General features: G+C 45.0%; 2 protein-coding genes across 5 annotated transcripts; both read right to left on the reverse strand.

Annotated features, from left to right (window-relative positions):
* Nucleotides 1–1,365: 1,365 nt before the first annotated feature.
* Nucleotides 1,366–3,504, reverse strand: pigv (phosphatidylinositol glycan anchor biosynthesis, class V). The gene is made up of 3 exons (XM_056286876.1): nucleotides 3,380–3,504; nucleotides 1,960–3,126; nucleotides 1,366–1,831 (listed from the first exon to the last, which is right to left on the reverse strand). Exons 1-3 carry the CDS (start codon nucleotides 3,440–3,442, stop codon nucleotides 1,541–1,543), a joined length of 1,521 nt encoding a protein of 506 aa, XP_056142851.1. The 5' UTR covers nucleotides 3,443–3,504; the 3' UTR covers nucleotides 1,366–1,540.
* A 1,403-nt stretch (nucleotides 3,505–4,907) lies between these two features.
* On the reverse strand, nucleotides 4,908–26,941 carry arid1aa (AT rich interactive domain 1Aa (SWI-like)). 4 transcript variants are annotated; one of them, XM_056285863.1, is made up of 20 exons: nucleotides 25,803–26,941; nucleotides 22,979–23,197; nucleotides 21,686–22,252; nucleotides 21,443–21,538; nucleotides 20,239–20,479; nucleotides 18,212–18,301; nucleotides 17,733–17,903; nucleotides 16,813–17,134; nucleotides 16,131–16,276; nucleotides 15,939–16,024; nucleotides 15,577–15,786; nucleotides 14,313–14,517; nucleotides 13,964–14,117; nucleotides 13,597–13,766; nucleotides 13,196–13,436; nucleotides 11,881–12,006; nucleotides 9,729–9,825; nucleotides 8,481–9,315; nucleotides 8,166–8,296; nucleotides 4,908–8,052 (listed from the first exon to the last, which is right to left on the reverse strand). In XM_056285863.1, the coding sequence occupies exons 1-20, from the start codon at nucleotides 26,712–26,714 to the stop codon at nucleotides 6,169–6,171; spliced, it is 6,903 nt and encodes a 2,300-aa protein (XP_056141838.1). In that variant the 5' UTR covers nucleotides 26,715–26,941; the 3' UTR covers nucleotides 4,908–6,168. The 4 variants fall into 4 exon arrangements, with proteins under 4 accessions (XP_056141838.1, XP_056141837.1, XP_056141836.1 ...); XM_056285862.1 differs by having other exon boundaries at nucleotides 13,597–13,760; nucleotides 17,733–17,939; XM_056285861.1 differs by having other exon boundaries at nucleotides 17,733–17,939.
* Between the last annotated feature and the right edge of the window lie 431 nt (nucleotides 26,942–27,372).

The following is a 27,372-nucleotide window of genomic DNA, read 5'->3' on the forward strand; positions in this document are numbered from 1 at the left end:
AGAATTGAGAGGAGTATGAGGACATGAAAGAGGAAGAGGTCAAGGATAAACAAGTCAAATGAGCTCGGATGAGATCTGGGCCACATAAATCGGCCATGTGGTCAACAAGTGGCCATCAGCCAGGATGCTGTCCTCTATTGCCATGCCACCCTTGGTCCCTACAACACTGAACATATTGCATTCATTGACACACTGAATTCATGCCAGCAGATTGGGGCGGGGGGGGGGGGGCGGGGGGATGCCCCTGAGCAGCCCAGGTTTGTTGGCAACTGGGACAATGCAAGTTTCCACCGGGCTGCTCTGGTCTGCAACTGGTTCATCGACCGCCAGCAATTTTTGGTTCTTTATATCCACCATAATCTCAATTTCTCAGTCCCGGAAAAGAGTTCTTTTCAGAATGGTGATGGTAAGATGTGACCAACAACCCCACACTCGCATCCCTCTTCCTCCAGCAATAGAAGAGGCATGTGGTGACGAAGATGTCAGGGACGTTCAAGGCTGGATATGCCACCGGATACGCCCGTCACTGTTTAGCCAGAACATCACTTGCAATGCGGATGAGGTGCTGTAGCCACATAGCCAGATAGGAGGCCATCCAAATAGGAGGCAGGATGCAGCCCAATTTTCAGTCTTTTACTGTAGTCTTATTTGTTTACATAATGCAGTATCTCCTACTGTATTGTTGGTTGTACAACACCTTGAAATTCAGTGTTTTGAAATAAATACTTTTCCCCGGTATTACTGCACACTGTATTTGTATGTTTACAACAAGCTATAGTGCATACTGTAAGTGTAACACTGAAAACGCAAAAGGCGTAGGCCTACTACAGTTAGTACTTCCTGTTGAACACATCATTGTGCAGTTGGTCCTTAGAAAGATCTATTTATATGGCTTGTGTCATTTTGATGCAAAAATACCATTTTGAGAAGAGATTAGATGGTTTTGATTGCAGTGTTTAATTTTTTTCAATAGATTTGAGGTGTTTTGCATTGTGTTTGTGTTTCATGTGAAGAGATTTGAGAAATGAGCCATCATTTCAGAAAATGTGTACAAAACAATTTTGGAAAACTAAATATTTTCGTAGAATTTTTGTGTAGAACATTCTCTATTGACAGCAACACTAGAGAGTTGTCTTGAGATTAATCACAGTAAATTGGTGATCACTGGGTCCAAGTTAGGTATAAAAGGTAAAGGAAGAGGCATTCAAGGTTGGCATGTCATATTGTTGCTGTGCTGATAGTATATTGCCCATTTTTGTTTATGCAAATGATGGACATATTTCCATTTGGTGACAATGTTGTACCCGGATGACAAATTTATTCAATTCTGAAATATGAGTTTAACATTTTGAATATTTTGGGGACTTTTGCAAGTGTTGTGCTTAACACCTGAACTATTGTGGGGATTGGACTTTAGAGATTTGATGACATAGACAATGTTTCAGGAATTGCATTTAAGCAATTGAGAAAAACCAAAATATGGTATTGCACCTGCCCTATATGAAAATATTGCATCTAGAAGTCAGAGGAATGTATCATGTCAAGTCCATGGTAAGAAGTTGCAATGCAGTGCCAGGCCTAACACCCAGTAGGACAGGAAGTATCCTAAGATGCATTGTGTTGTCGGAGAGCATGTTCTCCAGTGTGGAAGCAGTGCTGTAATGGGGTTGTGGTGTGTGTGCTTGCATCCATTTTTGGCGGTAGATGTTTGTAGCTGTACATTGGGAGTTGATGTTTTCCTTCGATGGAGTAGTGGCTCATTCAGTAAGAGCAGATGTGCACTGATCCAGAAAGGTACAGGGGAAGAGGAGGCCATGAATCTGGTTAGAACCTGTGGACATATTAAAAAAAAAACAAAAAAAAAACAAACAATGGTGATCAACACTAGTTCCATACATACGTTCAACTGTTGAGTATAAACCTATGTCCCACTAGGGAGTGTTCGTGAGATGTTCTTACCTGCACATGCATGCACAGTGACCCAAATACCAGAAGTGCAGTGGAATGCACAATATATACAAACACTCGGGGGTTGTAAAATCCAGGTGAAGGTTTGTCAAGCCGTTTATTTGCACCTGTCTCCCAAAGCCCTAGCCTAAGACACATGTCTGGGTTAGCCTGATAGTACGCATATGCAGCAGTTATGCCAAGGGTAGCCATGGGCATAGCCAGAAGGAAGTTTGGTATCTGCCTCAACTGAAAGTAGCGCAGGAGGCCCACATCCCAATACACATCCTGGATGTGCGAGTAAAGCAAAGGGAGCGGTCTCATGCACCAGAGAGGTGGAGGACCATTTTCATCTGGGAGCCTGTAACCCTTTCTTTCAGCCAGTGACAGGAGAGCAGGGGGGATCTGCTCCAGGGAAACAGACGGTGTGCAAAACGTCCTGTACCCATAGTATTGGAAAGCGAAAAAGGGAAGGGCGATTATCGCAGTCCCCAACAGGGAGGTGAACAGGAGACAAGCGACGACCCACACATAGCGGACGACTTTGCCGTGACCCTTAGCAGTCGTGCGATACATGCGGATCTGAGATAGGGCGCGCAGCGATGGCAGGTACAGCAGGAAGCCCGCGTTTACAAGCCCGTTGGATCGTGCTGCCGTGGCAATGCCCAGGGCCAGGCAGGCCCGGAGTGTGAAGCCCTTTTCCAGGAGGAACAGACCGCCGAAGGTGAGAGCTGCGAACAGGCTCTCCGAGTACCCGGCCGCCATGAAGACATTGGCGGGCGTGAGGCAATAGAGCAGGCTGGAGAGCAAGGCGAGGCGCCGGTCCTGCAGCACCAGACGACCTAGCGCATACAGGGCCACGGCACTCAGCAGGAAGAGCGCGCTGTTCCCGAGGGCCACAGCCAGCAGCAGGCGTCCCCGCACCGTCAGCCAGCCGCTGAGGGGCCGCAGCAGTGTCTCTGCCAGGCCACGCAGGACGACGGGGAGGAGTGGGAAGAAAGCAAAGTTGTGCTCGTACAGGTAGCCTCTCTCTGCGATGAAGAGGAAGTGCTCGGCGTCCCAACGAGAGAGGCCACCCAGTAGCCACTCCAGCGCAGAGTCCAAATACAGGGGCTCCTCCATCCGCGGAGGATTGAACGCATCGGCTTCGTGGTCGGGGATGACGGCGTTTAAGACAGCCTGAAAAGAGATGGAATAATATGATCACACACACACACACACATTAAAACATAGGCTACCACGTTGTTAAAATGGCCAGTGTCCTTTTCAGTCGTTTGCCCGCATAACATTTATTTGAGCAGTAGCACCTTCCACCAGTTATAACCATAAGAGTATTATTTCAAGTCATTAGTATATGTAGGGTAAGTAGCAATGCGCCGTTTAGGTATGGCTCTTAGATTCCCAGATTTACCCGCCGTTGCCAAACACTGACCTGCAATAACAATGTCAAGCCTCTAGTAATGGTGGCGAATTGTAGAACTGCCCTGACATCCATTTTCAGCGTGTTAACAGACAGCCGTTATCTTTGTAAAATACTGATTCTAATACACATGGTCGCTGGCAAACAAGTGCGGTCCCGGAGAGCCGTTTGTTTTGTCCCCTCTAATTCTTTAAACCCCAAAATAGCACGACACAGCTTTCCATGAAACTACGATTGTGTCAAAGCAGGTCTTCCTTCCTATGACTGTAAGACTTTACATGCCAGTTGTCCCTCTCCGCGCATTGAGGAATTATTGTTGTCGTGTATCATGATCCTGCGGCAGTCGTATTATGAGGGTGATTGAATCGCCACTTTACACTTCCGGGTTAATGTTAATGTTTGTTTCACAATAAAAGACCCGTTACCCGCGACGTAACGTCTCTTACGACGATCCCTCGTTTTCTTCTAGAAATGGGATCATTGGATAAAGTTTGTTCTTGAATTCAAAATTTGGCGTTTTTGTAAATAATTTACAAGGACACTGGTTTTGAGCCACACTGTTCCCCCGATGCGCTCCTCATAGTGGACTTTTTTTCTGATCATTTAGTGTGCACACTTTAAGCATTAAACATTCCATTCTAGTCTTCAGTTAACAAAATTAAGTAAAAACTATTCCTTATCTATAATTATACATTAAATTACACATATCTATATCTATCTATCTATCTATCTATCTATCTATCTATCTATCTTTTATCTAAAATTATTTCTAAAATATTTAAGTAAAAATACAGGACTTGTAGTTTTTAAACTAAGTGGGCCTAGTCTGATGTAAGAATGTTCCACCTTTTCGTCGGTCGGAAGATATATCATCATATTGACATCATAGCTTTACATCAAACTCACTGTAAAAATCTTTTAAAGTCTCTCTAAATGTTCCACAGCGAAACTCATAACACTTTTTTTTTCATGCTCAAACGTTTAGTCCATCATGTCATTGTGTTGTTTGACCGAAAGTGAAAACTGGGATATTTTAGTTAAAATGTTGTTTAAGGTGAAAAAACTACATCAGTTTTTTTCAAGTTACTCCACGCTGTAGCTTACTTCATTACATCTCTCACAAAATCATCCAGTAATTTTCCGCCCTTGAAAAGAATGAGTCTCATTAAACTGTAAGCTTCAACTGCAGTTAAATTGTGCGATTGTAACAATCACTACTCATAAATTGAGATAGCATGCAGACACCTTCCCTTAAAGCATCTAATTTACAGATGCCGCACTGCATGTCATTTTTATGCAAACAGGACTTCCAAAGGTCATTCACTAAAGCTGTATGTTGTCTTGGCTTACGAGCCTCACCTCCAGAGTGATGTTGCATATAGAACCTTTTTTTTTAAACATACCTTTATGTAATTTCACTCATTTCATATATGAACCTGCTGCGTTTCATACTGATTCTACATCTGCATTTCACGAGACATGCAAAGTCCACAGGAACAAAATCATTAATCAGCTTAGCGAAGATTTAATGTACATTTATTCTTACCACGTGGAACATATAGTATAAAGATTTCATACTGAATAAATGATATTCATTGAGCCAAAAAAGGAGAGGAATTTACATGATGTCTTAGCTACATAGTCTGAAATACAAATATGCAGAACCCATATTACTCGAGAAAATTTGTCAAATGTGTACTTCATCTAGAGTTTATTTGTTGTACCAGGAGATAACAGGTTTGAGCTGTGTCTGCCAAACTATACTGAGCTGTGGAGAGACCGGAGGAAAGGGTCCATCAGCAGGGAGTGGAGGTTAGCAAGCCAACAGACTTGTCAGCTTCCTTTGCTCCCCAGTAACGTGTGAGAATAGTGACACAGACAGAAAGACGGACAGAGAAAGGAAGTGTAATGTACAACATCATATATACACCACAGCAAAGCTGTATTTGAAGTTTAAAACCAGTCCTAAGAGGTGATTTCTTTTCATAAGGGTATTCATACAATCAAGGGATAAAGAGAGGAGGTAAGGGTGTTGTAGGTTCTCCATACTTTGGGGAAGAAAGCCATTTTCTCTTTAAACATCAAACTAAAATGACCTCAGAACTCTAGAAGAGCTGCATTGTCAGCTTCTGTGTTGTGTGAAACGTGTGTTACAGAATGCTTACACTCAAGAGCAGTACGGTACAGAAAATGTCCTACAATCTACTGCACACTGCACAGGCCTTCCTGGTGAAGGAATCTATTGACAGCGGGTTGTCCACTGTCGGGCTGACTGGTGAGAATCCAAATACAGCAACTACAACCAGTAGGCCACTTGTCAGTCTGCTTCACCTCAGAACATCAACCAGTTACAGACTCATAGTGCCCACAAGGGGAGAGCTAGGGCACACTTAGTCTCCCAAACTCACTGTAAACGAGACAGCAACTTTGGTTACAGTTTTTTGTTTTTCAGCTATTTATTCATTTATTTATCTTTATTAAAAAGTACTCCCTCCCCCCCCTAAGTGCAGAACAATCTCCCAACCTTGGTGTTCTGTTCTGTCATCAAGTTGGCATTCGCGTTGCGAGTAGTGTCACTTTGTGGGCATCTCTCTGGTTTGTAATCCACCGCGGCTCTGTGATATCCCTCCTTGAGCGAGGACGGCCTGGGGAAGGCTCAGAGAATGGAATCTGAAGGGTTTGCATAAATTAAAAAGTCACTTGAGCTTTCCCTACCCCTCTACACAGACAAGCCAGGTAACCAAGGGAAAGGGGGCAGGGATAAAACCCAGAGTAGGTGGAGCCACAGCTCCCTACAGCTGTCATGACTGGCCAATCAGAAAGAGTACATCACAGATGACATGAGACACCAATGAGTTCATTAGGGGAGACACCGACAGGTCGAGGAGTCGAGACTCATACAGTGTGAACTCTGAGTGGTTCTCCTCCACCTTGGCTAAGGCGTGTAAAGCCCGGGCTGCTCGCCGCATCATGTCCGGGCTTGTGGGCTCGAAGTGCATCCCCTGTAGGTGTAACAAAGAGCTCTGGCTCTGCTGGAGCTGTGTGGCTGCCAGGCTGTCCTCCAGGAAGCCCAGCAAGTTGCCCACACTGCCCTTCTGGACGGCGATAGCGCGAGCTGCCAGGCTATCACCCTGGGCCAGGTTGGCCAGTAGGACCACAGCCATCTCCCTGCAGACTGCAACCTTCCTGTCCCCGATCAACCGCACCAGGGTCCCATACAGCTTCTCTAGTCGGCTGAATGGAGGAGTGGCCAGGATTAGGTCCACGTTGTTATCTTGGATGCTCAGCTTGCTGAGCGTCTCAAGGACCAGTCTCTGAGGTGACAAAGCACTGTGGGGACCTAGAGTGGGGAAGGGGTCCTGTGCTTCAGCTGAGGGGCAGACAGCCCAGTGGAGCAGGCCGTCCAGTAGTGGCAGACAGATGCTTTCCGGATAGATGGAGAGGTCCAGCTGGCCTGAGATGTTAGCCAAAGTGACCAGCGTGTTCTCCCTCAGGAGCTCTAAGCAGTCCCACCACCACTCATCCCTCTGACCCACTCCCTCGTCCGACTCCTCGTCTTTCTCATAGGTAAGGGGAGCCTGTTTACGCTCGGGGTGCCTGTGATGGAGCAGGATCAGGCGTCCGAGTAGAAGCAGCAGCCCAGGATGCTTAGACATCTCGTGGTCATTGCCGGGGACAAAGGAGAGGCTGCGGACAATGTTGGAGATACAGATGCAGCGGCGGGCTAGAGAGTCCTGCCAGTTGGCTAGCGTGACGAGGGGTCCCTCATCTTTACTGTGAGGCTCATCCTCTAGGATGGTGGCAGTGCTCTGGATCTGCTGGGGTGAACCACTACCAAAGGAAGAGAGGGGTCTGTTGTTCTCCTGGTGACACCTCAATCCCTCAAACTCAAGCATCTTTGTCTCAGCATCAGTTTTCTTCTCCTCACTGCTGACTGAAGGGCTGGCCCTTTCAGATGTTGACTTCTTCTCTGAGGAAGATGTCTGTTTTGGCCTCTTTTCTTCATCCTGAAGCTTCCCTTCCTCCTCCTCTACTGGACAAGCAATATCTCTGATGACCTGATCTGGGATTTTTCTCTTAAGGATGATGGAGGGTACTGGCACTCGTTCCCGTGGTTCCAGGAAGTCTTGGCGCGGTTCAAAATGGGTCTGGATGTGTTCTGTTGAGTCACCGCCACCAGCGCTCCAGTGGAGTAGCCCACTAACAAACTCTTGTACTTTGTTGTGGTTGCTGGAGCGGCCAGCAACAAAGGGGTCTTTCCTCCGTACCACCTTGAGCGGACGCTTGTCAAACTTGCTGGCCTGTTTGGGTCTCTCCTGGGTTGGTAAAGGCTGCGATGACATTGGCTGTTCAGATGGAGACCCCTTCCCCTTTCTCTCCTCATCCTCAGCCTTCTCATCTTTACAAGACCCTGAGCACTGCTCCAGCTCCTCCTCAACCTTCACATGAGCCTGGCCATCTGACATTCCTTCTTCTTCTTCCTCATCTTCACCCTCCTCCTCCTGCTCCATGTCCTCAACCCGCAATTCCTCTTCTTCTGAGCTGTCCCAGTCTCGGTTAAGGGCATCTGGATCCAGTAGTGTCTTCTGGCCTGGGTCTCCTACTTCATACTCCCGCAGAATGTCAAAGATCTCGATGAGGCAGCGTCTGAAATACTCAACCACCAACTCTAGTAGGCCAGGCAACTAAGGAGGGAACAAGGGAAAAGGTAAACACATTACAAAAGGCTTATGTAAATAGATAGGCGGTATAATCTGGCAAGTTGGCCACACTGCTAGGAACTGTCCCGATGACTCACAGTGCTGAGATTGAAGGTGGAAATACTGCCATCATCATACAGGAGGATGTTGATGGTGTCCAAAGCCCATGTGCTCTCAGCCAATAGACCAGACTTTAGGGACATCATGACTCTCCAGGCCTCTGGGGTTCCTGTGTGGTTCAAAAGAAAAAGAAAAAAAACTTACAACTACTAGGTATGAAATTAAAAATCTGATAGAAAATATGTATAATTGTAGACAAAATAGAGTAGATTAATAACAAAAAGGTATGGATTCAAATGATATACAGAAATTTAAAATATCATAAGACCTTTATAATTAGGCAACAGCCATACCAATATCTTTCATGGTGAGCCGGCGACGTGGCTTTAGGACAGGAAGGGTGGCCTCCACAGAGCCAGGGGGAAAAGGCATGTCCCGCCGTATCAGAGGCGACTGCACCGAGGGGGGCACTATGTGAGACGCAGGCACTGGAGGGCCAGCCTTCTGCATCTTAATTCCTCCGTGCATGTAGGGAGGTTTACTAGGGGACGTCCTGCTCTCCATGGGGCGAGGCATGGTGGCTGGACTCGACACCTGCGGAATGTGGTTTTGCACGCCCTGGGGGGACTGGTAGTTGGACTGCACAGGGCGGGAAAGGGGCTGACCTGCTCCGCCGGGACCATACGGGGGTTGCCTTGGGCCAATCTGACCCCCCCACTGGCCATCATGGTTCATGCGCTGCTCCGATGACATCATTTCCTCAGAGCGGTTCATGCCAGGGAAACTCGGGCCCTGGGCAGAGCCCCCAGGGCCACCCTGCCGGTTGGGGTGATTCTGATAGTTCATGTCCCCCCGTCCTTGCCACATGCCTCCTTGGGGACCATCAGGGCCGGGCTGCATTATCTGAGGGGGCATGTTGGGTTGAGCATTAGGTCCTGTTGCCCCCTGCATCCGCTCCCTACCGAAGGGGTAGGAAAACTGATTGCCAGGGCCAGGTGGACGGCGATCAGGGCCAGAGAAAGGGCCACCACTGCTGTACTGATTGTACGATTCTGGCTGTCCTGAAGAGGGCGCAGGGGAGCCTCCTTGCTGTTGCGGCGGCTGTTGGCCACTAGGAAAGGGCCCACTGTAGTCCCCTTCATGGCGCTTTGCTGGTGGGTAACCACCTTCTACAGGACGTTTGTAATTCTACATATGAAAGAGATTAGAGTTAGAAACATATCTCATAGCAGAATTTTGTCAGCACACACGTGCACAATACTTTTTAATATTAAGATTTCTCAGTTTATTGGCCATGTAGGTTTCCACATACATGGAATTTGATTCCGGTTTCGTGGCTCTCTAAATGTACTTAACATAGAATAACAACATGACAACACAACAATCTTCAGATATATACACAATGATTGACTTATACAGGTGAAAAAAGAGGTGATAAGGTGTAATGGTGCAGAGAATATATCGGAGATGCTGAAATAGATGTTAGCAGGTTACTTACATACATTGTTACGATACATAGTTCTGAATGTGTCATATGGAAGGATGAACTCTGAAAGTGTTTTCACTCTAACATTTGTTTGAGGTGTGGTGGGATCATTTACCTGCTGTTGCTGAGGGTACATTCCGGGCTGCTGATTTGGGTAAGAACCACTAGGGGGAGTTCCCTGGCCAGGAAACTGATTACCATAGGAATCATGCCTGCAAAAATTACATCCTGTCAGCTTGACTATGAAAATAGTACACCAATCAGCCAAAACATTAAAACCACTGACAGTCAAGTGAATAACTATCTCATTAAAATGGCACTAGTCAAGGGGTGGGATATATTAGGCAGCAAGTGAACAGTCAGTTCTTGAAGTTGACGTGTTGGGAGCAGGAAAAACAGGCAAGCCGAAGTATATGAGCAACTTTGACAAGGGCCAAATTGTGATGGCTAGATGACTGAGTCAGAGCATCTCCAAATCAGCAGGTCTTGTGGGGTGTTCCTGGTATACAGTGGTCAATATATACCAAAAGTGGTCCAAGGAAGGAAAACAGGTGAACAGACGACAAGGTCATGGACACCCAAGGCTCATTGATGTACGTGGGGGTGAAGGCTAGCCCGTCTAGTCTGATCCCACAGAATCGGAATGGGAAACACTTAATCAGATGAGAAACTGTAGCTGAAAAAGTTAATGCTGGGTATGATAGTCATGTGTCAGAACATCGCAGCTTGCTCCATATAGGGCTGCGTAGCCGCAGACCGGTAAGAATGCCCACGATGACCCCTGTCCACCGACAAAAGCACCTACAATGCTGGACCATGGAGCAAGGGAAGAAGGTAGCCGATGAGTCCCATTTTCTTTTATATCATGTGGACGGCCGTTGCGTATGTGTCGTTTACCTTGGGGAGAGATGGCACCAGGATGCACTGTGGGAAGAACGCAAGCTGGCAGAGGCAGTGTGATGCTCTGGACAATGTTTTGCTGAGAAACCCTGGGTCCTGGCATTCATGTGGATGTTACTTTGCCACGTACCACCTACCTAAACATCATTGTAAAACAGGTTCACCCCTTCATGGCAACGGTATTCCCTGATGGCAGTGGCCTTTTTCAGCAGGATAATGTAGCCTGCCACACTGCAAATTTTGTTCAGGAATGGTTTGAGGAACATGACAAAGAGTTCAAGGTGTTGTCTTGGCCTCCAAATTCCCCAGTTCTCAATCCGATCGAGCATCTGTGGGATGTGCTGGAAAAGCAAGTCCGATCCATGAGGCCCCACCTTGCAACTTACAGGACTTAAAGGATCTCCTGCTAATATCTTGGTGCCAGATACCAGAGTACACCTTCAGAGGTCTTGAGGAGTCCATGCCTTGATGTGTCAGAGCTGTTTTGGCGGCATGAGGGCGACCTACACAATATTAGGCAGGTGGCTTTAATATTTTGGCTGATCGGTGTATGTGTCACTGCCTTGACACATTTTGAATACACTGATACAGTCAGACATGGTTAGCCCAATCCTTATAGGAGCTTAATGAGAAAAAGCTGCACCTTAAATGAACAATCATGACCGACGGAAAATCTGTTAATACTTATTTGTTTTTACCTTCACTAAATCTACATTTTTATTGCTGCAAAACATTGATGTTTAAAGATTTTTTTCCTTCAAACTGAGTGAGGAGTAAGTAAATTCACTCTTGTTAAATGTGAGTAATAACAGAATAAATGACTAAATTCAATTTCAACAATGAGTTCAGTAACTATTGGATGCTAAGCAGTACAGGGTACAGCGCTGCCATTCAATTGACACACAAATGATTTGAGACAGTGGGATTTCAGCACTCAAAATTAAAAGCAATTAAGAGTCCATCATATCTGGCTGATATGAACCCAGTGAGTTTACTTCAAATGCCATGAAACTTAAAATTTTATATCAAATTCTGGTATGAATACATTTTATCAACTAAAACAATCCAACAAATTCTTATTACACAATTCAAAGCAGCATTGTTCCTGCATATATCCCCTTAATTAAATTACAGACATTCAACAAACTTTAATTTCTAGTAATGTCAAGGAAAAAGCAGGACTTTAAACAAGGTCCTCTAGCCATGCTATGGCTCTCTATCCAGCTATGGCCAAGATAATTCTTCAAAAAGTTGAATGACACTGGTTTTACAACTAAGCAAAATGTGTGCATTGAAAATGCAAAGAGGTCCAATTAGTTGTACGGGTATCAGCTTTGAACCTATAAAACAAGGTTAAGTTAACTGACCGTGGCTGCTGTGGTGGGAAGCGATTTGGCGAATACATCCCCGTGTCGGCGTTGGCAGGCATCATAGGGTTTGGCTGAGGACCACCAGATCCCATGTTACCCTCTGGGCCCATTCCTTGCTCTGATCTGGGGAAAATCACAACAGCAAATTGTTTTTATGTTATTTTCTTTTAAACAGAGATAAAAGCTATACAAGAACTAACTGGACCTAGCAATATGGGCTCTTGTTGAGAACGGACAGTCTATAGGAACACAACTTAATTTTCAAACAAGCACTATGAGAGGGAATCTAACATTTCTGTTAATTTTTTTTTCTTTCAATATTGCTCTTTCTTGCTGTTGCTAGAATACTAAATACAACTTCCCTTAATTTGGCTTTTCTGATGTAATAGTATGCTAACTTAAAACATTTTCCAGTGGGGTTGAAAAAGACCACGCAACCTACACCTTCTCTGTCCTAGTTAAAACTAGTTATAAAAATTTTTTAAAAATCCCCTCCCAATTTTGTTTTCGTTAATTTTTGTCACTTTCTACTGCAGCTCTTCTATGCCTTTCCCAACTAAATGAATAAATCCACAAATTTATTATTCCAAAAATGTACTTGGTCTTGAGATTAATTTAGCATTTCTTCCCATTTCGGTGAATTTTTTCCAACAATTTTCTCAAGGCATGGCCAAATCTGGTGCATAAATCTTCTCCTGTCATACAACTATCCCATGTTCTGTGCTACATGGACCATTAAGATTTGTCCATAATGCAGCCTAATAATCAGGCAAAGCATACACATAGGTAAGACTACAAGCTTTGGCAAAAAAGCTTTGCTCTCTTACACTGGTCAAATAGCAAACCTCTGTCATTTCTGTCTGATGACTTCAGAAAAATTTCAACAAACTCATGAATTATTTCTTTTCATAATTTGTGATTAGCTGGCCAAAACACACTTGGGCTTGTGAGGCAGAGCACAGGATGACAGAACTTTTAACAGATTTACCAAACCCTAAATGTAAGACAAAATATCTGACCCAATTAGACCAGAGAGAAACACTGCAAAATAAAATACAGTCCATAAATAGCAAGCATTTGAAAAGAATACACGTCAGAGGAACACAAGACCTAAAAGTGAATCTCAATATGATGTAAGCATGGGTTTATTACTCTCAGGCTTCAGTGTCATTGTTGTCACCAAGAGGCCGACTCACAGAACTCTCCTCAAATTTGCAAATGTGGTTACATCTGTTGCTAGTGGTTAAAATCAGCATCGTCCCTAATTTTAAACATGCCATCTCCCCATTCCCTCGCTCTCGCTCATTCGTACCTCCTTTCAAAGCCTGGTCCATACGGATACTGCTGTCTAGGCCCCATAGGCATGTTCCCCATTGCCCCAGGTGGCCCTCTGTTAAATGGCTGCTGCTGCTGCTGTTGTTGTTGTTGTTGTTGTTGTTGTTGTTGTTGTTGTTGCTGCTGCTGCTGCTGCTGCTGCTGCTGCTGCTGCTGCGAAGGTTGCTCAGCCACCCCACTGTTAGGGCCCTGATTAGTAGGCAGAAACTGTTCCCCAACTGGAAGCACATATTCATAACTAATATAAATATACAGCACTATTTAGAAATGGGTACAGTGGAGAAAATGCATGATCAAAACTAGTAGTGGCACTACTTTTAGGATAAGTATTTTCGTTTTTCAGGTTTATGCTCGACAACCCTTCAACACTGTACCCACCTTTTCGCATGGCACCAAAGGGATCCTTGTTGGGCTCAAATGGGCCCATGCGCCCCTGCATCTCTTGCGTGTTCATGCCAGGCTGATAGGCTGAGTTGGGAGTCATGTTCCTCCTTGGGAAGGCAGGATCGCTCCCTTCAGAGAAAGGGTCCTGCAAGTTAACACTGCTCCTAGGAGAGAAGCAATTATGGGAAGGAGAGGGAATGAAGGCATAACCAGAAGAGAGACAGGAGAGAGAGAGGGAGAGATTGACAGAAAGCAGGAGAGATTAGTTCCTGTGATTGTCGGGTCTAAGTCATTTTTCAAAAATCAAGAGAAAAAAAAAATTGGTGCTGGCAATGTCTTGTAGAGACTGGACAAGACTCACCTGGCCCCAGGTGGCATTGGTGGCATCTGGGAGTGAGGCGTTGAAGCCGGGGTAGGAGGTTTTAGTTCACCCCCCTCGGCCATGGAGCTGCTGGTGGACTGGGGTGTCTGAGGTCCTTGCAGAGAGCCTGACCCAGCTGTGGAGCAGAGGGACGCTTCAGTTTGGAACAAGAGAGGGGCAGACAGATACAGTACATGGCTTTAATAAAATTGAAATACAGCAAGTTTGGTTATTCAGTTGGATATAAAAAAAAAGAAAAAAGAAAGACAAAGTTGTGTGCTGTCAGATTTTAATGACTTTTAGCTTCAACACAGAAAGATTTTGAAAAAGGTGCAAGCTTGACTCTAACCTGGGGAGGGAGGCTGGACCTTAGGAGTCTGGTTCTTCTTGCTCTCTGTGAAAATCTCAGGAGGAGGATCCTCTCCACGTTCGATCTTGCACTCAAAGGCGTAAAGACACTGGATGTACTGTTTCTTCAGGGAGCTGGCTGCACTGCTGGATGTTCCCACATTCAAGGAAGTAGCCAGCTCACGCCATTTCTTGTTCTTATTCACCTGACACACACAAACACACACACACCCATGTTGAGTATTGATGTATGAGGTTGCAAAGAAAACTAAAAGGGATATTATTAAAAAAAAACAAACATAACACACAACTACTAACTTCGGGTACTCTTAATAAAAAAAAAAAGACTTTAAAACTGTTACATCTAGTCAGAAGCTACTGCTAGGAAATACGATTCAGAATACATTAAACTAACACAAATTGGAGTTTCGGAGTGTTTACCTGACCACTTGTACATCTATCCTGCTTCAAGCAATGTTTAGACAACCTTAACCAATCAATAATCCACAGAGGCAATCAGGGCAAACAATAGAAATATTTTAAACTCATTCAGACATGCCAACTAACCCATAAACCTTCCCTCAATTTTACGTGTTGGGCTCATGCGTGAACACAAGCCGGGTCCGATAATCCGTAAAAAAGTTACATTGGCAATCTGCTGACTCTTGACCATGGTATCATTTACGGAAACATTACCTAACAATGACAATGAAAAAAAAAAAAAAGTGATCGGATTGTCATATTGAAACGCCTTTACAAGAGCAAGTGAACCAATCACAACGAATGTATCTGCAAGTTATACATGGCTGATGAAGGGAGAGATTAATTTTTAAACCAGTAAAAGTAACAGCATATTTAAAAATGTCTGTAAAATGGACTACCTCCAAATGAGAGCGCTTCTTTCAATTTGGGCAGAGGATGAAGAGTCAACTGTGTGGTACATTTATATGGAAAATCGAGAATGCCGAAATAATAAATGAATAAATAAAGAAAAGAACCACATTAGAGATGCCAGAGTTTATGGTAAAGACATCCTACATGAGCAGAGAGCAAGACAGAAGTCAGTGTCATGTCATGTGTGAATAAATGATATCTGTAAATCTTGCAGATAGACGCTGTAGGTGTGAACAGGGCAAACCAATGTTAGAGAATGTATGTTAGAAAGTGGCTTTTGAAAATATTTTAGCATGGTGGGTCATGGTCTTTCTGTGGTGAGCAGCTAAGGTGGAACATAAGGGAAATACTTGTAGAAACCCTATACTAACCTGTGTCATGCCTCCTATCTCTTTAACTGACGTATAAAGTCGGAAGAGGTCGAGGGGCTTGCGGCCTACAGCTGGCAAATTGTTCATGCCCATGGCTTTCTCTTCAATGAAGGCCAAGTAGCGGTCCACCCACATCTTCCTCTCAGGCTCCGGTCCCAGCTCATACAAACGTGTTATCTTTTCATTGGTCGTTGTGGAAGAGTTGGACTTCTGTTATAAGTAAGAGCAGTAAAGGAATAAGAATTCTGCTTTTTGTAAAGACAACAGACATTTTGCAGGCAAGACAATTGTGGAGACTCTTTAGGGCCATGATTTCAAAGACAGTAAAAAGATTTATTTTTCCACCCAAGTCAACATCTTACCTTGGATTTGGGCTCTGGTTTGGGTGTCCCGCTGCCATCTACTTTGTTATTCATCTTATTGTTCATTTCTGGACTCGGGGCCATGCCTAGACACACATAGATTTAGTTGTGTGACAGAAATAGTATATTACTGCGAATTTAACACATTGAAAAAGCATATAACTTAGTCAGTGTTGCTTGAGTATAACTAACCACTCGAGTTGTTGGCCATGTTTGGCCCCATTGGGTAAGGCGAACCACTTTGTGTATTCATCATAGCAGGCATGTTGTTCATGGGAGGGCCATAGGGGGGACCGGAGCCCATCATTCCTGAAGACATGTTGGGGTAACCTGGCATCCTGATGATGGGGATGGAAAAATACAATAATGTGGTCACAGAGTAGAACTTCATTCATCCTCAGGTGTCCAAGAAAATATTCATACAGTGAATAAGTGGAAATGGGAACAAAGGGAGGGACAGTTTGCCCAAAGACAAACAATTGTCTGTTCCAAATTTGTTTATTCATAGATATGAAAATAAACAGTATTAAGACTGAACAACGTAACAACATAACCCTGAGAAATTTCAAAACTACAGTGACCGGAGAGTGTACCCCAAGATTTCCTGTCTCCAATATGAAGCTGTGCAACTGCTAGGTCCACTTTGACTCATTCTGCCTTTCCTGCTATTCCATCCTCTCCTCTCACTGCCCTCTAAACTACAAAGATTAGCACACACTGTTATATTAACACAAACACAAGAAAAAGTAAATATATTTCATATCAATTTATAAGTGTCTGAAGCGCTGTAGTTTAGCATGAGCTTGCTTTTGTTTTGAAGTTGGGTTAGAAAAAAAAACTACGAAGTATAAACTTTCTTCCGTTATAAACTTACCTGTTATGCATGGAGTTGGTGGCAACATGCTGCATGGCTGCTGCATCTGGGGCCTTTCTGTTTAGGCCTGGGGGAGGGCACATCCCTGAGCCCACCTGAGGTGGCATGTTGCCCATGTTAGGAGGCATGTTGGGGCCCATATTGGGACCCATATTGGGACCATAGGGACGCGCCCCCATTTGACCGTGAGGCATCCTGCTAGGAGGCATGCCTGCATACGGTGGCCCCCCACTCTGACCAGCCATGGGGTTCATTGGGCCCATGCCAGGCCCGGGGTAGTTGGCGTTAGGTATATTGCCGTAGCCAGGTTGCCGAGGGTAACCTGAGAATGAAAATGGGGGGGAAAAAAGAAAGAAATACGACAATTTATTTTTAACACAAGTTGTTGGTGAGTTGTTTTTGTACTAATATATATATGTATGTATATATGTGTGTGTGTGTGTGTATATATATGCGCCCTTTCTTGAGGAACTATGAGAGGCTGAATTTTTCCCTATAGTGAGCTAGCATTGACAGCTATGCACCCTGAGCAACAAGCCTCTGTCACAGTCTCAGCTCCACTGACAGGAGGCTCTGCTACATCAGCTGACTTTCTGCTTCACAGCTATAAATAGCCACACCAGAGTCAGAGGGAGGGACCAACAATACCATGGAATTCCTAAGAGGCATAGTGAAATATTCCATAAATTTGCCTGATGGGAGGCAACTTCACAGGTAGATGTAAAATTAAGTGGAACGCATTTAAAATAAAAAAGATCAAGCAAATTGCAAAACAATATTCTAATCTATTAAAATACCACATCTATCTTGTCATATATCGCTATGGTGTATGGCTTAATGTAAACAAAAAATAGAAGTTTCTAAAATTATGAGCACTGGTGCCTTGACCACTTCTTAATAGTGTCCATTTAAAAACAAACCTTGGGGGCCATATTGTCCTCCCTGAGGGCCATAGCCACCCATAGTGTTGTTCTGCTGGTAGGGGCCCAGTGCTGGATGCATCTGTCCACCTGAGGACTGGCGTGGTGACAGTGCCGAGGCGGACTGGGGGGAGCCATAGGGGGGCATCTGGGGGTTTCTCTGCATAAACCCTGGCATTGGACAGAGGAGGAGCCACTGTTGAGTCTCTGACATTACAGGAAAAAAACTTTTAACATCTTAAGCTCTTCTCTCTCTCTCTCTCCCTGAGGTTTCTTCCTATTTTTTCTCCCTGTTAAAGGTTGGTTTGTTTTTAGGGAGTTGTTCCTTATCCAATGCGAGGGTCTAAGGACAGGATGTTGTGTTGCTGTAAAGCCCCCTGAGGCAAATTTGTAATTTGTGATATTGGGCTGTTCAAATAAAATTGACTTGACTTGAATAACACTGGCAGTGAGACTGACCAGGAAGGACTGTAACTTACCTCTGTCCTGGGCCATGGGAGACTGACTCATAGAAGGATGTAGACTCCCATCTGACTGCACACTCGATGGCCTGGGGGGCATCTGGGCCCCTAAACATGCAAAGTGTCACTGAGTTTAGTGTGAATGCATAAAAGGTACAGTACTGCTATCACAGTGAGCATCTGTGCCCATATGCCAGTGTGCATTGTGTTTATGTTACCTTATTAACAATGTTTAATTTTTGGTCATCTACCTGTTCCTGTCTTAAAATGTGACGGTATAGCTGATATCATTAGCACATGATGACTGTTTAGTGCTTGATTTAAAGATTTTGTTTTTGTCACGTAATGTAGTGTTAAAACTTTATATGGTGTTGAGTAATATATTGGAACATTTTCTCTTTCCTCTTTAATCTTGTTGCATCCTAAGATTGTATAATTTCTTAAAACTACCTAATGGAAAATCCTATTCGCATTTTATTTTTTCAACCCTTAAAATATTTGCTTAAGGAATTGTGGGTCTGACATTCTTGTGTAGGATGTGGGGTTGTTGTGAAGCGTCTAGTGTGTTGGTGTAGTGTTCTGTGCCTGTCATGTCTCACTCTCAACCTTCACCGCTGGCTAGCAGAAATGCAAACAGGAGAGCCGAGCGCTTAAGTCTCTCCCTGCCAGTACGTAGCCTCTCCAACAGCAAGCCCTATGTAGTGCCTCCTCGTGGCAACACATGGTAACTGGGTACACCTTGGACCCTGGCTGAACTACAAGGGACTCGGAGGAGGTCTGGCCTCTAGACGTGTGGTAGGCAGGTCCACCGGTGTGTAGATATTCCCTGATGCCCACAAACCAGCCCCCAGCTATGGGTTAAATAGTGCCACTGCCTAGTGGATACCTCAGGGGAGGAGTAGGCTATGGGAGTAAACCCTTACAGAAAATCAATGTCTACAGTGCTGTTGTTTTTCTTGCCCTTTTGTATCTATTTAAGTGGGAGAGTACTGCTGGCGTCGTGTGTGGCTGCCACTTCTCCCTTCCCCCTTCCCATCCACCCCTGTATGTCTGTTATGTTTATGTTGTCTTGTTTCACCCCGTTTATTGTAAAGCGACTTTGAGTGTTAGAAAAGCACTATATAAGTTTAATTTATTATTATTATTATTATTATTATTATTAATTGTGGATTATTGTGAGTATGACCATATGATGTATGTGTGTATGCGCGCACATGTGCAATTTGATGGGGTGAAAGGTGGCCGTTTGCACCACGCTGTTCTTTTGCATACTACAAGATAGAATTCTGAAAACTGAAAGGTTTATGGACTTGAAAGCAGGATGCGATATTAACCCCTGGACATTGCGGTCATTTTGTGTACCTTATCAGGCACTCTGGCAAAGAACTATACTTCTAAATGTGGAAACAAGGAAATTTACTTTGACCTACTCTATTCTAAGGAATAAGTCAGCTGAAAAAAAAAACATGTCTTGGATATCTATAACATTTTGTGTTAAGACAGACCAGGCTGCTTTGGCCCATGAACAAGAAAATAGTTATCTACCTCCCAGTTCAACAGCTTCTTACAAGATTGAGCCTTTTGCAAAATCTGGCCTGAAGAGCTGCTCTTACAGCAAAAAGACCTCAAAGGCATCAGGAATGCAGTTACTGATTCCCAAATGTAACTATACAGTGGACCATCTGCATGTTTGCGTGACTAAATCATGACCAACACCCCCATTCTCTACTGTCAAACACGACACCACCCGTCAAGCTCCTGCCACTCTCGAAGCACACACACTTTAACTTGAAGTTTCTTCAGGCTACTTTGGCCCGTGGAATTTAACAGACAAATAAGACAAGCTGAAGGAACTAAAAGAAGTTGGGCAGTTGACCTTTAGAATAATTTTTTGTTCTCTGCCAGTATTATTACAAATAAGTTATTTTTGTAAAAAAAAGTTGAAAAACACTAACTGGAATTGGGCGAAAGGGTGTCTATATTATATATTCCTCAAGTCTCCTACTGCTTCGTCATCTCATTCAATGTGTATCAGATCAGCCTACCTGGCATGTTGGCGGGCGAAAGTGGCCCTGTGCGTGGTGTGCCCGTGCTAGCAGGGGACCCTGCTGGGGAGGGCGAGGGCCCACGGATGCCTGGCAGGTGGGGGGAAGTGTGAGGAGAGAACGGTGACTGAGCCGGGTTGCTCTGCTCGCCCTGGCTGCTTGACACACCTGAAGTGCTCACACCAGGACTCAGGGCACCTTCTGTGCCCGTAGGCAGGTCATCGATGGACCCTGAGAGATCCTGAAAACACAGATGGGGGGGGGGGGGGGGCACCATGAGCAAAACGTGTAAAAAAAAACAACAAACAAAATACCAGTTTAAAGGATCAAAGATAAAACAGACGTTATAAGGTCTCAGTTGTTCTGCCTTGTGACATACAGTCAATACTCATATAATATTCCTGCAGGCAAACACAGTTTATTCCCCTTGTTTGCAGCTTTGACATAGTTCAGTTGCTACACTGGTTTTAAAATTAGCACAGTGAAATCCCTCCACTGTAGTTTATACACAAGTGCCAACACTGGACACACACACATACATACAAATACACACACACAAACTCAGAAGCTCTTGTCCTTATTTGTCTTTTCTCAGAAAAAAAAGCACATTAGTGCTGGGGTTGCCATGGTTACCAAGGTTTGTAGGATGCAAGCTGAGTCAGCGTGTAGCAGCAGCCTTGCCTTGTGATTGTAATACACATCCCTTTGAAATCAAGTTCAAATTCACACTGTGGCTTTACGCAGCAATTCTACCCAAGTTTAAGCCACATGCATGTCCTTTTAAACAACCATTTTACAAGGGGGTTATTGAGCGAAGAAATCTAACAGGAGATTGAAAGCACAACAGTTATGTGCACAAGGGCAAAACTGAAAGCTTTCACAACCCCGATGAACCTTCTGAAAATCATTATACTGAGAAGTATCTCCAAATAAAGGCCTTACAATATCTTCGCGTTTTGGGTGTGTATGATATTAGGTTGATATTGTGGCTTTGGGAAACTGCGGGTTTCCGGGAACCATGGGCTTTCAGGAATTAAAAAAAAAATTATTGAAAGAAATTTTTGAATGGTTTCGAAGGTCCTAGGGGAAAAGCAGTTAATGAGATCAAAGGACCTTGTAATATTAAGGTTAAAAAAAAAGAAAAGGGAAAAAAAATTATGAGGCTTTCCCACATCCCAGCAGTGCTACAAGAGACTGAACTGACCGGAAGGCTGGAGGGCCGGCCTTGAGTATCCTCTGAGCCAGTTTTGGGCTGAGTGGGTGGAGGGGCACTGGACTGAAAAGAGTCCTGGGATACCTCCTAAAAGACACAACGGGACATGCACTGTAGTGTATTACCAGAGACACAAGAACGTGTGAGCGCGCGCGCACACACACACACACACACACACACACACGCCGAGATAGGAAATAAAAGAGCGAAGGTGAACCTGGTCTAGGGTGGTACCTGCTGTGGTGGAGGAGGAAAACGTTGATATTGTTGTGCTTGCTGAGGCTGCTGGGGAGGGTTCTGTGGATACGCTGTGGGCTGCCCCTGCGGGTGCTGGCTGTGACCGGGTGGCTGCTGTGGGGGCTGAGCAGGCGTCTGTTGCTGCTGTGGGGGAGGCTGCTGGGGCCCCTGCGTGGACCCTGGATAGCTGGGCTGGGGCTGTGTCCCAGCTGGAGGCTGAGAACTTGACTGTTGTGAAGGCTGGCTGGGAGGCCCCTGCTGCTGGGGGTAAGGAGACTGGCTGGACTGCGGAGGCCCTTGGGACGGGCCTGGTAGCGGCCCCTGGGACTGAGCGGGCATGTGGGACTGCTGATAGGTGGGCGCACCCTGGCTGTGTGAAGCAGAAGTCTGGGGAGGGTGGGGCTGCCCCGGGTAAGGTGTCTGCCCACCTTGTTGGCCTGATGGTGGCTGGGTGTAGGGCGTCTGCTGCTGACTAGGGAGAGGAGGTTGGCCCGGCTGGCTGTAGTATGGTGCCTGGCTCTGAGGCCCGTAGCCTCCTGGTCCCTGTTGTCCATAGGATCCCATCTGAAAAGAATATACACGCTTAATACGCTACAAAACACCAGCTGGATATTAGACACAGATAAGCTACAGAACACAATGTTTTATTCAGGCATGAGAAAATAGTAAAAATCTAACAACTAAGCACAAGAGGAGCTTTCCCACCCTTAGTAGTGGCCTCCATCAAAGCTGAACAGAACTCCTCTCTCTCCTTCTCTCATCCCTTCTACAATACCATGAACATGAACACGCTTCTGCTGGTATGAAGCATATATCGTTTTCACTAATATATAGTTACTTTATACTTAAAAAGATGTATAGTTAGTATTTTGTAGTCCTAGTTACACTGTCCTTATACCACTTAAAAAGAACTTTACTCAGGGTGACACTCCCATGGTCTGCACACATTTGTGGTTACATATTTCTCAATGTTATATTCTCAAGTTTGATTATTGAATACTAGAGGTCTACCATTTCCAAACTATTTCATATTTGTAGACTTTTTTATGCATCATCTTTTCATATTCACAGAATTTTATTGACTTTATCTAACATTGCGCAAACTGTACAGAAGATTCTCATTGTCTGTTATACTGTTTTATATCGCTTCCCTATTCATACAAGCCATCTTAACTAATTTTGCGTTGAATCATATGTTACGTATGAGAAAGCCACCCAGTAAAAAGTCTTTCATGTATAAAATAACTTGTCAAATAAAAGCAGATTAAGACATGAAATGGAATAATTTACCTGTGGCCCATAGGGCAATCCTCCCATGCCTGCAGGGGTTCGTCCCTGAATTCCCATTGGATATCTCTGGGGACCTGGAGGGCCATAACCCTGACCAGGGTAACCAGGCCCCTGCTGTGGACCTGAGGGAGGCCCCTGCTGAGGCTGCTGGGTGTATGGACTGCCTGCTCCGTATGGTTGGCCTCTCATCTTCCCCATTGGGTCGATGGGACCAGTTGGCTGGGGAGTAAAAAAAAATTAACTGCATAAAATCAAGCCAACAAGCTGATTATTAAAGAAATGGAGACAATAACAAGTGATCATCAGTGTTCCAGAACCATGGCTATCCAATATCTTACCAGCCATCCAATATTTCAAAATAAAACGTACTCATATTCTTTTCAAAGTTCCTGGAATGAGGAAGTTTTTTTATACATTTCCCACAGTCATTAACCTGATTCTTTTCACCTCACTTTGCCATAGTTTTGAAAAAGTCAACAGAGCTATATATATCTACTTTCGAATGGAGGGCAGTCTGCCCAACCTTAAACATATCCCAGCTGTGCTCCTGTTTTGACTCTGATCCAAGCTTGCTTTCATTTTTTTCCCCCCAGAGAAGGCAGTTTTGGCTCTGAATGAATGACACCGCAAATGTAGGGAGTACCTCCACAACAGTGAGACCATGTGCAAGGAGTAACACAGCAATCTGAGCAGATCCAAGCACCATGCGATGTCAGGTAGACTTGCATTGACCTTAAGAGAAAACTGGGCCTCACACCCCAAATCAACCACTGCTCCAAACTCGGGACCAAGGCTGGATCCAATGATTGTATGATCTCAAAACAGTTTATCTCTAAGTGTCAAGAATTTCATAACAATGTATGCATACAATAGCATCAAAACAGAAAATTTCCCTTGAATCCACATCAACCGAACTCTCGCACTTGCGCCTGCTTGAAGATGGTTTGCGGAATGAAACTTCTCAGCTGAACAATGGCCTTTACAAATAGTATGCAAAATGCATATGTGATATTTCTGAGATCTGAGATAATGAAATGATATAAATAAGAAACAGCACATGGCTAATCTGCATAAGACAGAGAGGAAACTCCCTTGGCGGGTGAGAGATGGTGGACTGCCTTCTGATTGGCTTGGGGGGGGGGGTTCTTTGCAGTCACATAGCAAAACTTGTGTGGCATGCCAGACAGCAGCGGCACGCGCAACTGCCCTCTCACATCTCACCAGCAGAGTAAAAAAAAAAAGAAAAGAAAAAAAGAAAAAAGAAAAAGAAAAGAAAGATTTTGCCTTTGGTTAATGTGCAGAGCCCATACAAATCACAATTTATGGTATGAAACAAAAGCCTGTTTATCAATTTAGGGACCATCAAGGACAAGAGGGAGTGACACATATTTCATCAATAAAATATATAACATTGTATGGCTACTGTTTCACTGTAATAACACTGCTGCAAACCAAGAGTTCTATCACATTTTGAGGCTGTTATCAAGAGAAAATGACTGAAGCACAGCATTGCTGTCATGGGTTTCAAGAGCTGCAATTTAAGGCAATCAGGCTGCAAACTCAATGTTTTCCCTTTGCACATGGCCAATGTTTAAAAACTTTGAATACTGACTGATATGTGTGTGTGTGTGTGTATGTATGCATGTATATATACATATGTATATATACATATATATATAATGTGTGTGTTTTCAAACTTACTATTGTCAAAGAGAACTGGCAAAAATAAAACCACTCCGCCTTAATACCAGCAGATGCTTTCACTACATGATGCGTTTGCATAGGAAAACTGGATTTCAGAATAGAACTGAATGCGCCCGGCGACCTTTGACGAGTTAACGCAGCGACTTGTTATCAGCAACTGTTGCGTTACATCACATGTAATTATAAATGGCCATGAGCACCGGATGCGGAGCCAATCAGATTTCAGCTCGCATGTCAACCCAAGACCAACTGTCTCTTGGCTTTGACAGAAGGATTTTACCTCCACAATTCAAATCCCAGAGCAAAGCAATCTGCACACTGCAGTCACTCACATCGGCAGGGCCACTGTTTACAGGCGGAATGCATGCGGGGAGCGAAGCATCTTCTGGCAACAGACGCGACACATTAAAAACTAAATCTGATCCGTGTATGACTACGCGCAACCGCCTACGACGATTTTTGCAAGTGTATGCAGTATATTCAAGCCTTTAAAAAAAAAACACGGCCCTTTGCTTTTTTTAACTAAGCACGAGAAGACTGACTCGCACGCAACACAACCATCTCCGATCCCCCACAAATTAGAGGCTGTTACGAGGTTAAAAAAAAACCCAAAAAAAACCAGCCCCGAAGTAAAATACACGACCCATTTCCACCGATAGATATATAGATATATGCAGCGGTACGATCGTTTAGCTACAACGATAAGACTTTTACCACACGTCCTGCAGAATATACACGTCGAATTTCTTTCGCATGTCGGCGAGCGACCGAGGAAAAAACAAGCCGTTGCCCTACAGTGTATTTCCACCCCGTTTCAAAGTCGAGCCTTGTCGGGCTTCCTCGAACGTTCTTCGGACCATTTAAGAGCTCGCATATCCTCCCGGCAGTGCTAGCACATTGACGAAACTCCTTAAGAATAACCCCAAAGATTCATTTATTTAACGGTATGGTGAGAGGGAGAGAGAGAGAGACGGGGAAAAAAACCCAAAGACAGGCAGCCATTTTAGAGTCTTTGCTAACTACCGATAGACAATGGCTGGCCTGCAACGTTTATGAACTACCTACGGAGAGGGAAGACGCAATAGCTCGCAAAATGTCAGTGTATTCAACGAGACTTTACCTGGTTTCTACCTAGAGGCTGCCCTGCACTTCCAGGGCTCATGGGCGGCGGGTGATGGGCTCTTTGTTGCCAACCCGGATTGCTCCCTCCATACTGACCGCTACTGCCCATGTCTGTTGGTCCCTTACTAGCTCCTTCTTGACTACTATACTCGCTAGACGGGTAGTTGGGGTATCCCCGCGTAGAGCTGGGGGATGTCAGGAGCTTGTTGAGTGTTGGTGTGGATGTAGGTTGAGGATTTCCCATGTTATATCTCTGATTATTGTAAGATCCAGCCATTGCTGTGGGTCCTCCCGCTGGTTGTTGCTTAGCTGGTTGTTGTCCCCCAGCTGTCGGCGCCTGGGTATTGCGCGGGGAGTTCATGCCGTATCCCTGGCCGGGATAGGGAGTTCTGTTGGGGAATGGACTGTAATTGTTAAACTGGTGGTTAGAAAAGCCATGGTCGTGCGAGTTGGGCTGATACGGGTCCATTATGTTGCTCGACTGCACGACTGGACCTGCAGCAGCTGCCATGCCAGGGCTTTGTTGTCCGCCATGTTGATGAAAAGGGGCCCGACCGTAGTGCTGACTGTATCCGTACGAAGGTGGAGGAAAAGCGGACCCGTGATGGTGTACCATGCCGGGATGGTTATTTCCCTCCGGTCCGATGGAGTCATTCTGATTATTATTAGCCCTGGGCGGGTTCCCATTCCCGTTCTTCATCTCAGGTTCCCCTCCTCCCCCAGCATTTCCACCTTCGGCCCCGTCCTGCAGATCCCCCCGGCCCGGCGATCCGCTCTCTAATACCGATTGCTTTTTGTCCGACTGTTTTTCCACCGGCGCCGATTCTTCCTTTGGGTCTCGATCCGGCTTTTTCAGTTCGGAAGGCGGGCTAGTGTTGAGAGTGGCGGCGCTGGCGACCTGAGCGGCCATGATACCCCCCCTCTCTCTCCCTCTCTCGGCGAGTCAGTCACAATCAAAAGCTAGCATTGAATATAAATAATTGTTTATAACCATTTATCCTTGTGTCGATTCATTCCCGCCCCTTACACCGGATCTGATCCGGCGGCCATTCCCGATTCCGACTCTGCCGATGTTAGGCAAATGTTCCGGGATCCATCCGATGCGTAAAAACCGACACAAATTGTTGTGGGAGTTGTTTCACTAAGCCCGGACAGAACCCAACCAACACGAGGCTCGGCTACATACAGCCATTTTACCGAGCCGCACGGAGAGCTGCAAAACATGGACCGTATCCCTGTGTGGACTGGATTATTTTTTAACCCCCCCCTCCCACACACACACACACACACACACGCATACACGCACTGTATTCCCGCACTTGGGTCTTTTTGTGGAATATTATGTCCACATCGAGGAGTCTTAATTTTCACACAAGTCGTTTGTTTTGCACGCCCGCTCGGGAAATACGTGCATCAGACCGCTCACGAATCCTCGCGTGTGAAAGTTTAAACTGACGGTTCGGTAGATTTTGTCGGGGTTCACTGCGGGAGGAATTACTCCTCAAAAATAAATTAAAATAAAATAACGGAAATGAGTGTAACGTTACTATGCTTGCGTTTGACCGTGG

This window comes from Lampris incognitus, chromosome 9 (genome assembly GCF_029633865.1).
Source record: "Lampris incognitus isolate fLamInc1 chromosome 9, fLamInc1.hap2, whole genome shotgun sequence".
Classification (NCBI taxonomy): Eukaryota; Metazoa; Chordata; class Actinopteri; order Lampriformes; family Lampridae; genus Lampris; species Lampris incognitus.

Bases quoted from the DNA above. Each gene is read 5' to 3' on its own strand.
- pigv (XM_056286876.1), bottom strand. From the start codon at position 3,442: ATGGATGTCAGGGCAGTTCTACAATTCGCCACCATTACTAGAGGCTTG. The intron at 3,127-3,379 runs GTCAGTGTTTGG...ATCTCTTTTCAG, and splicing joins GCTTGACATTGTTATTGCAG to GCTGTCTTAAACGCCGTCAT. The intron at 1,832-1,959 runs GTAAGAACATCT...ATATGTCCACAG, and splicing joins CACTGTGCATGCATGTGCAG to GTTCTAACCAGATTCATGGC.
- arid1aa (XM_056285861.1), bottom strand. From the start codon at position 26,714: ATGGCCGCTCAGGTCGCCAGCGCCGCCACTCTCAACACTAGCCCGCCT. The intron at 15,787-15,938 runs GTAAGATGTTGA...TACTTATAACAG, and splicing joins AACCAGAGCCCAAATCCAAG to AAGTCCAACTCTTCCACAAC. The intron at 14,118-14,312 runs GTTAGAGTCAAG...TCCAAACTGAAG, and splicing joins GGTCCAGCCTCCCTCCCCAG to CGTCCCTCTGCTCCACAGCT.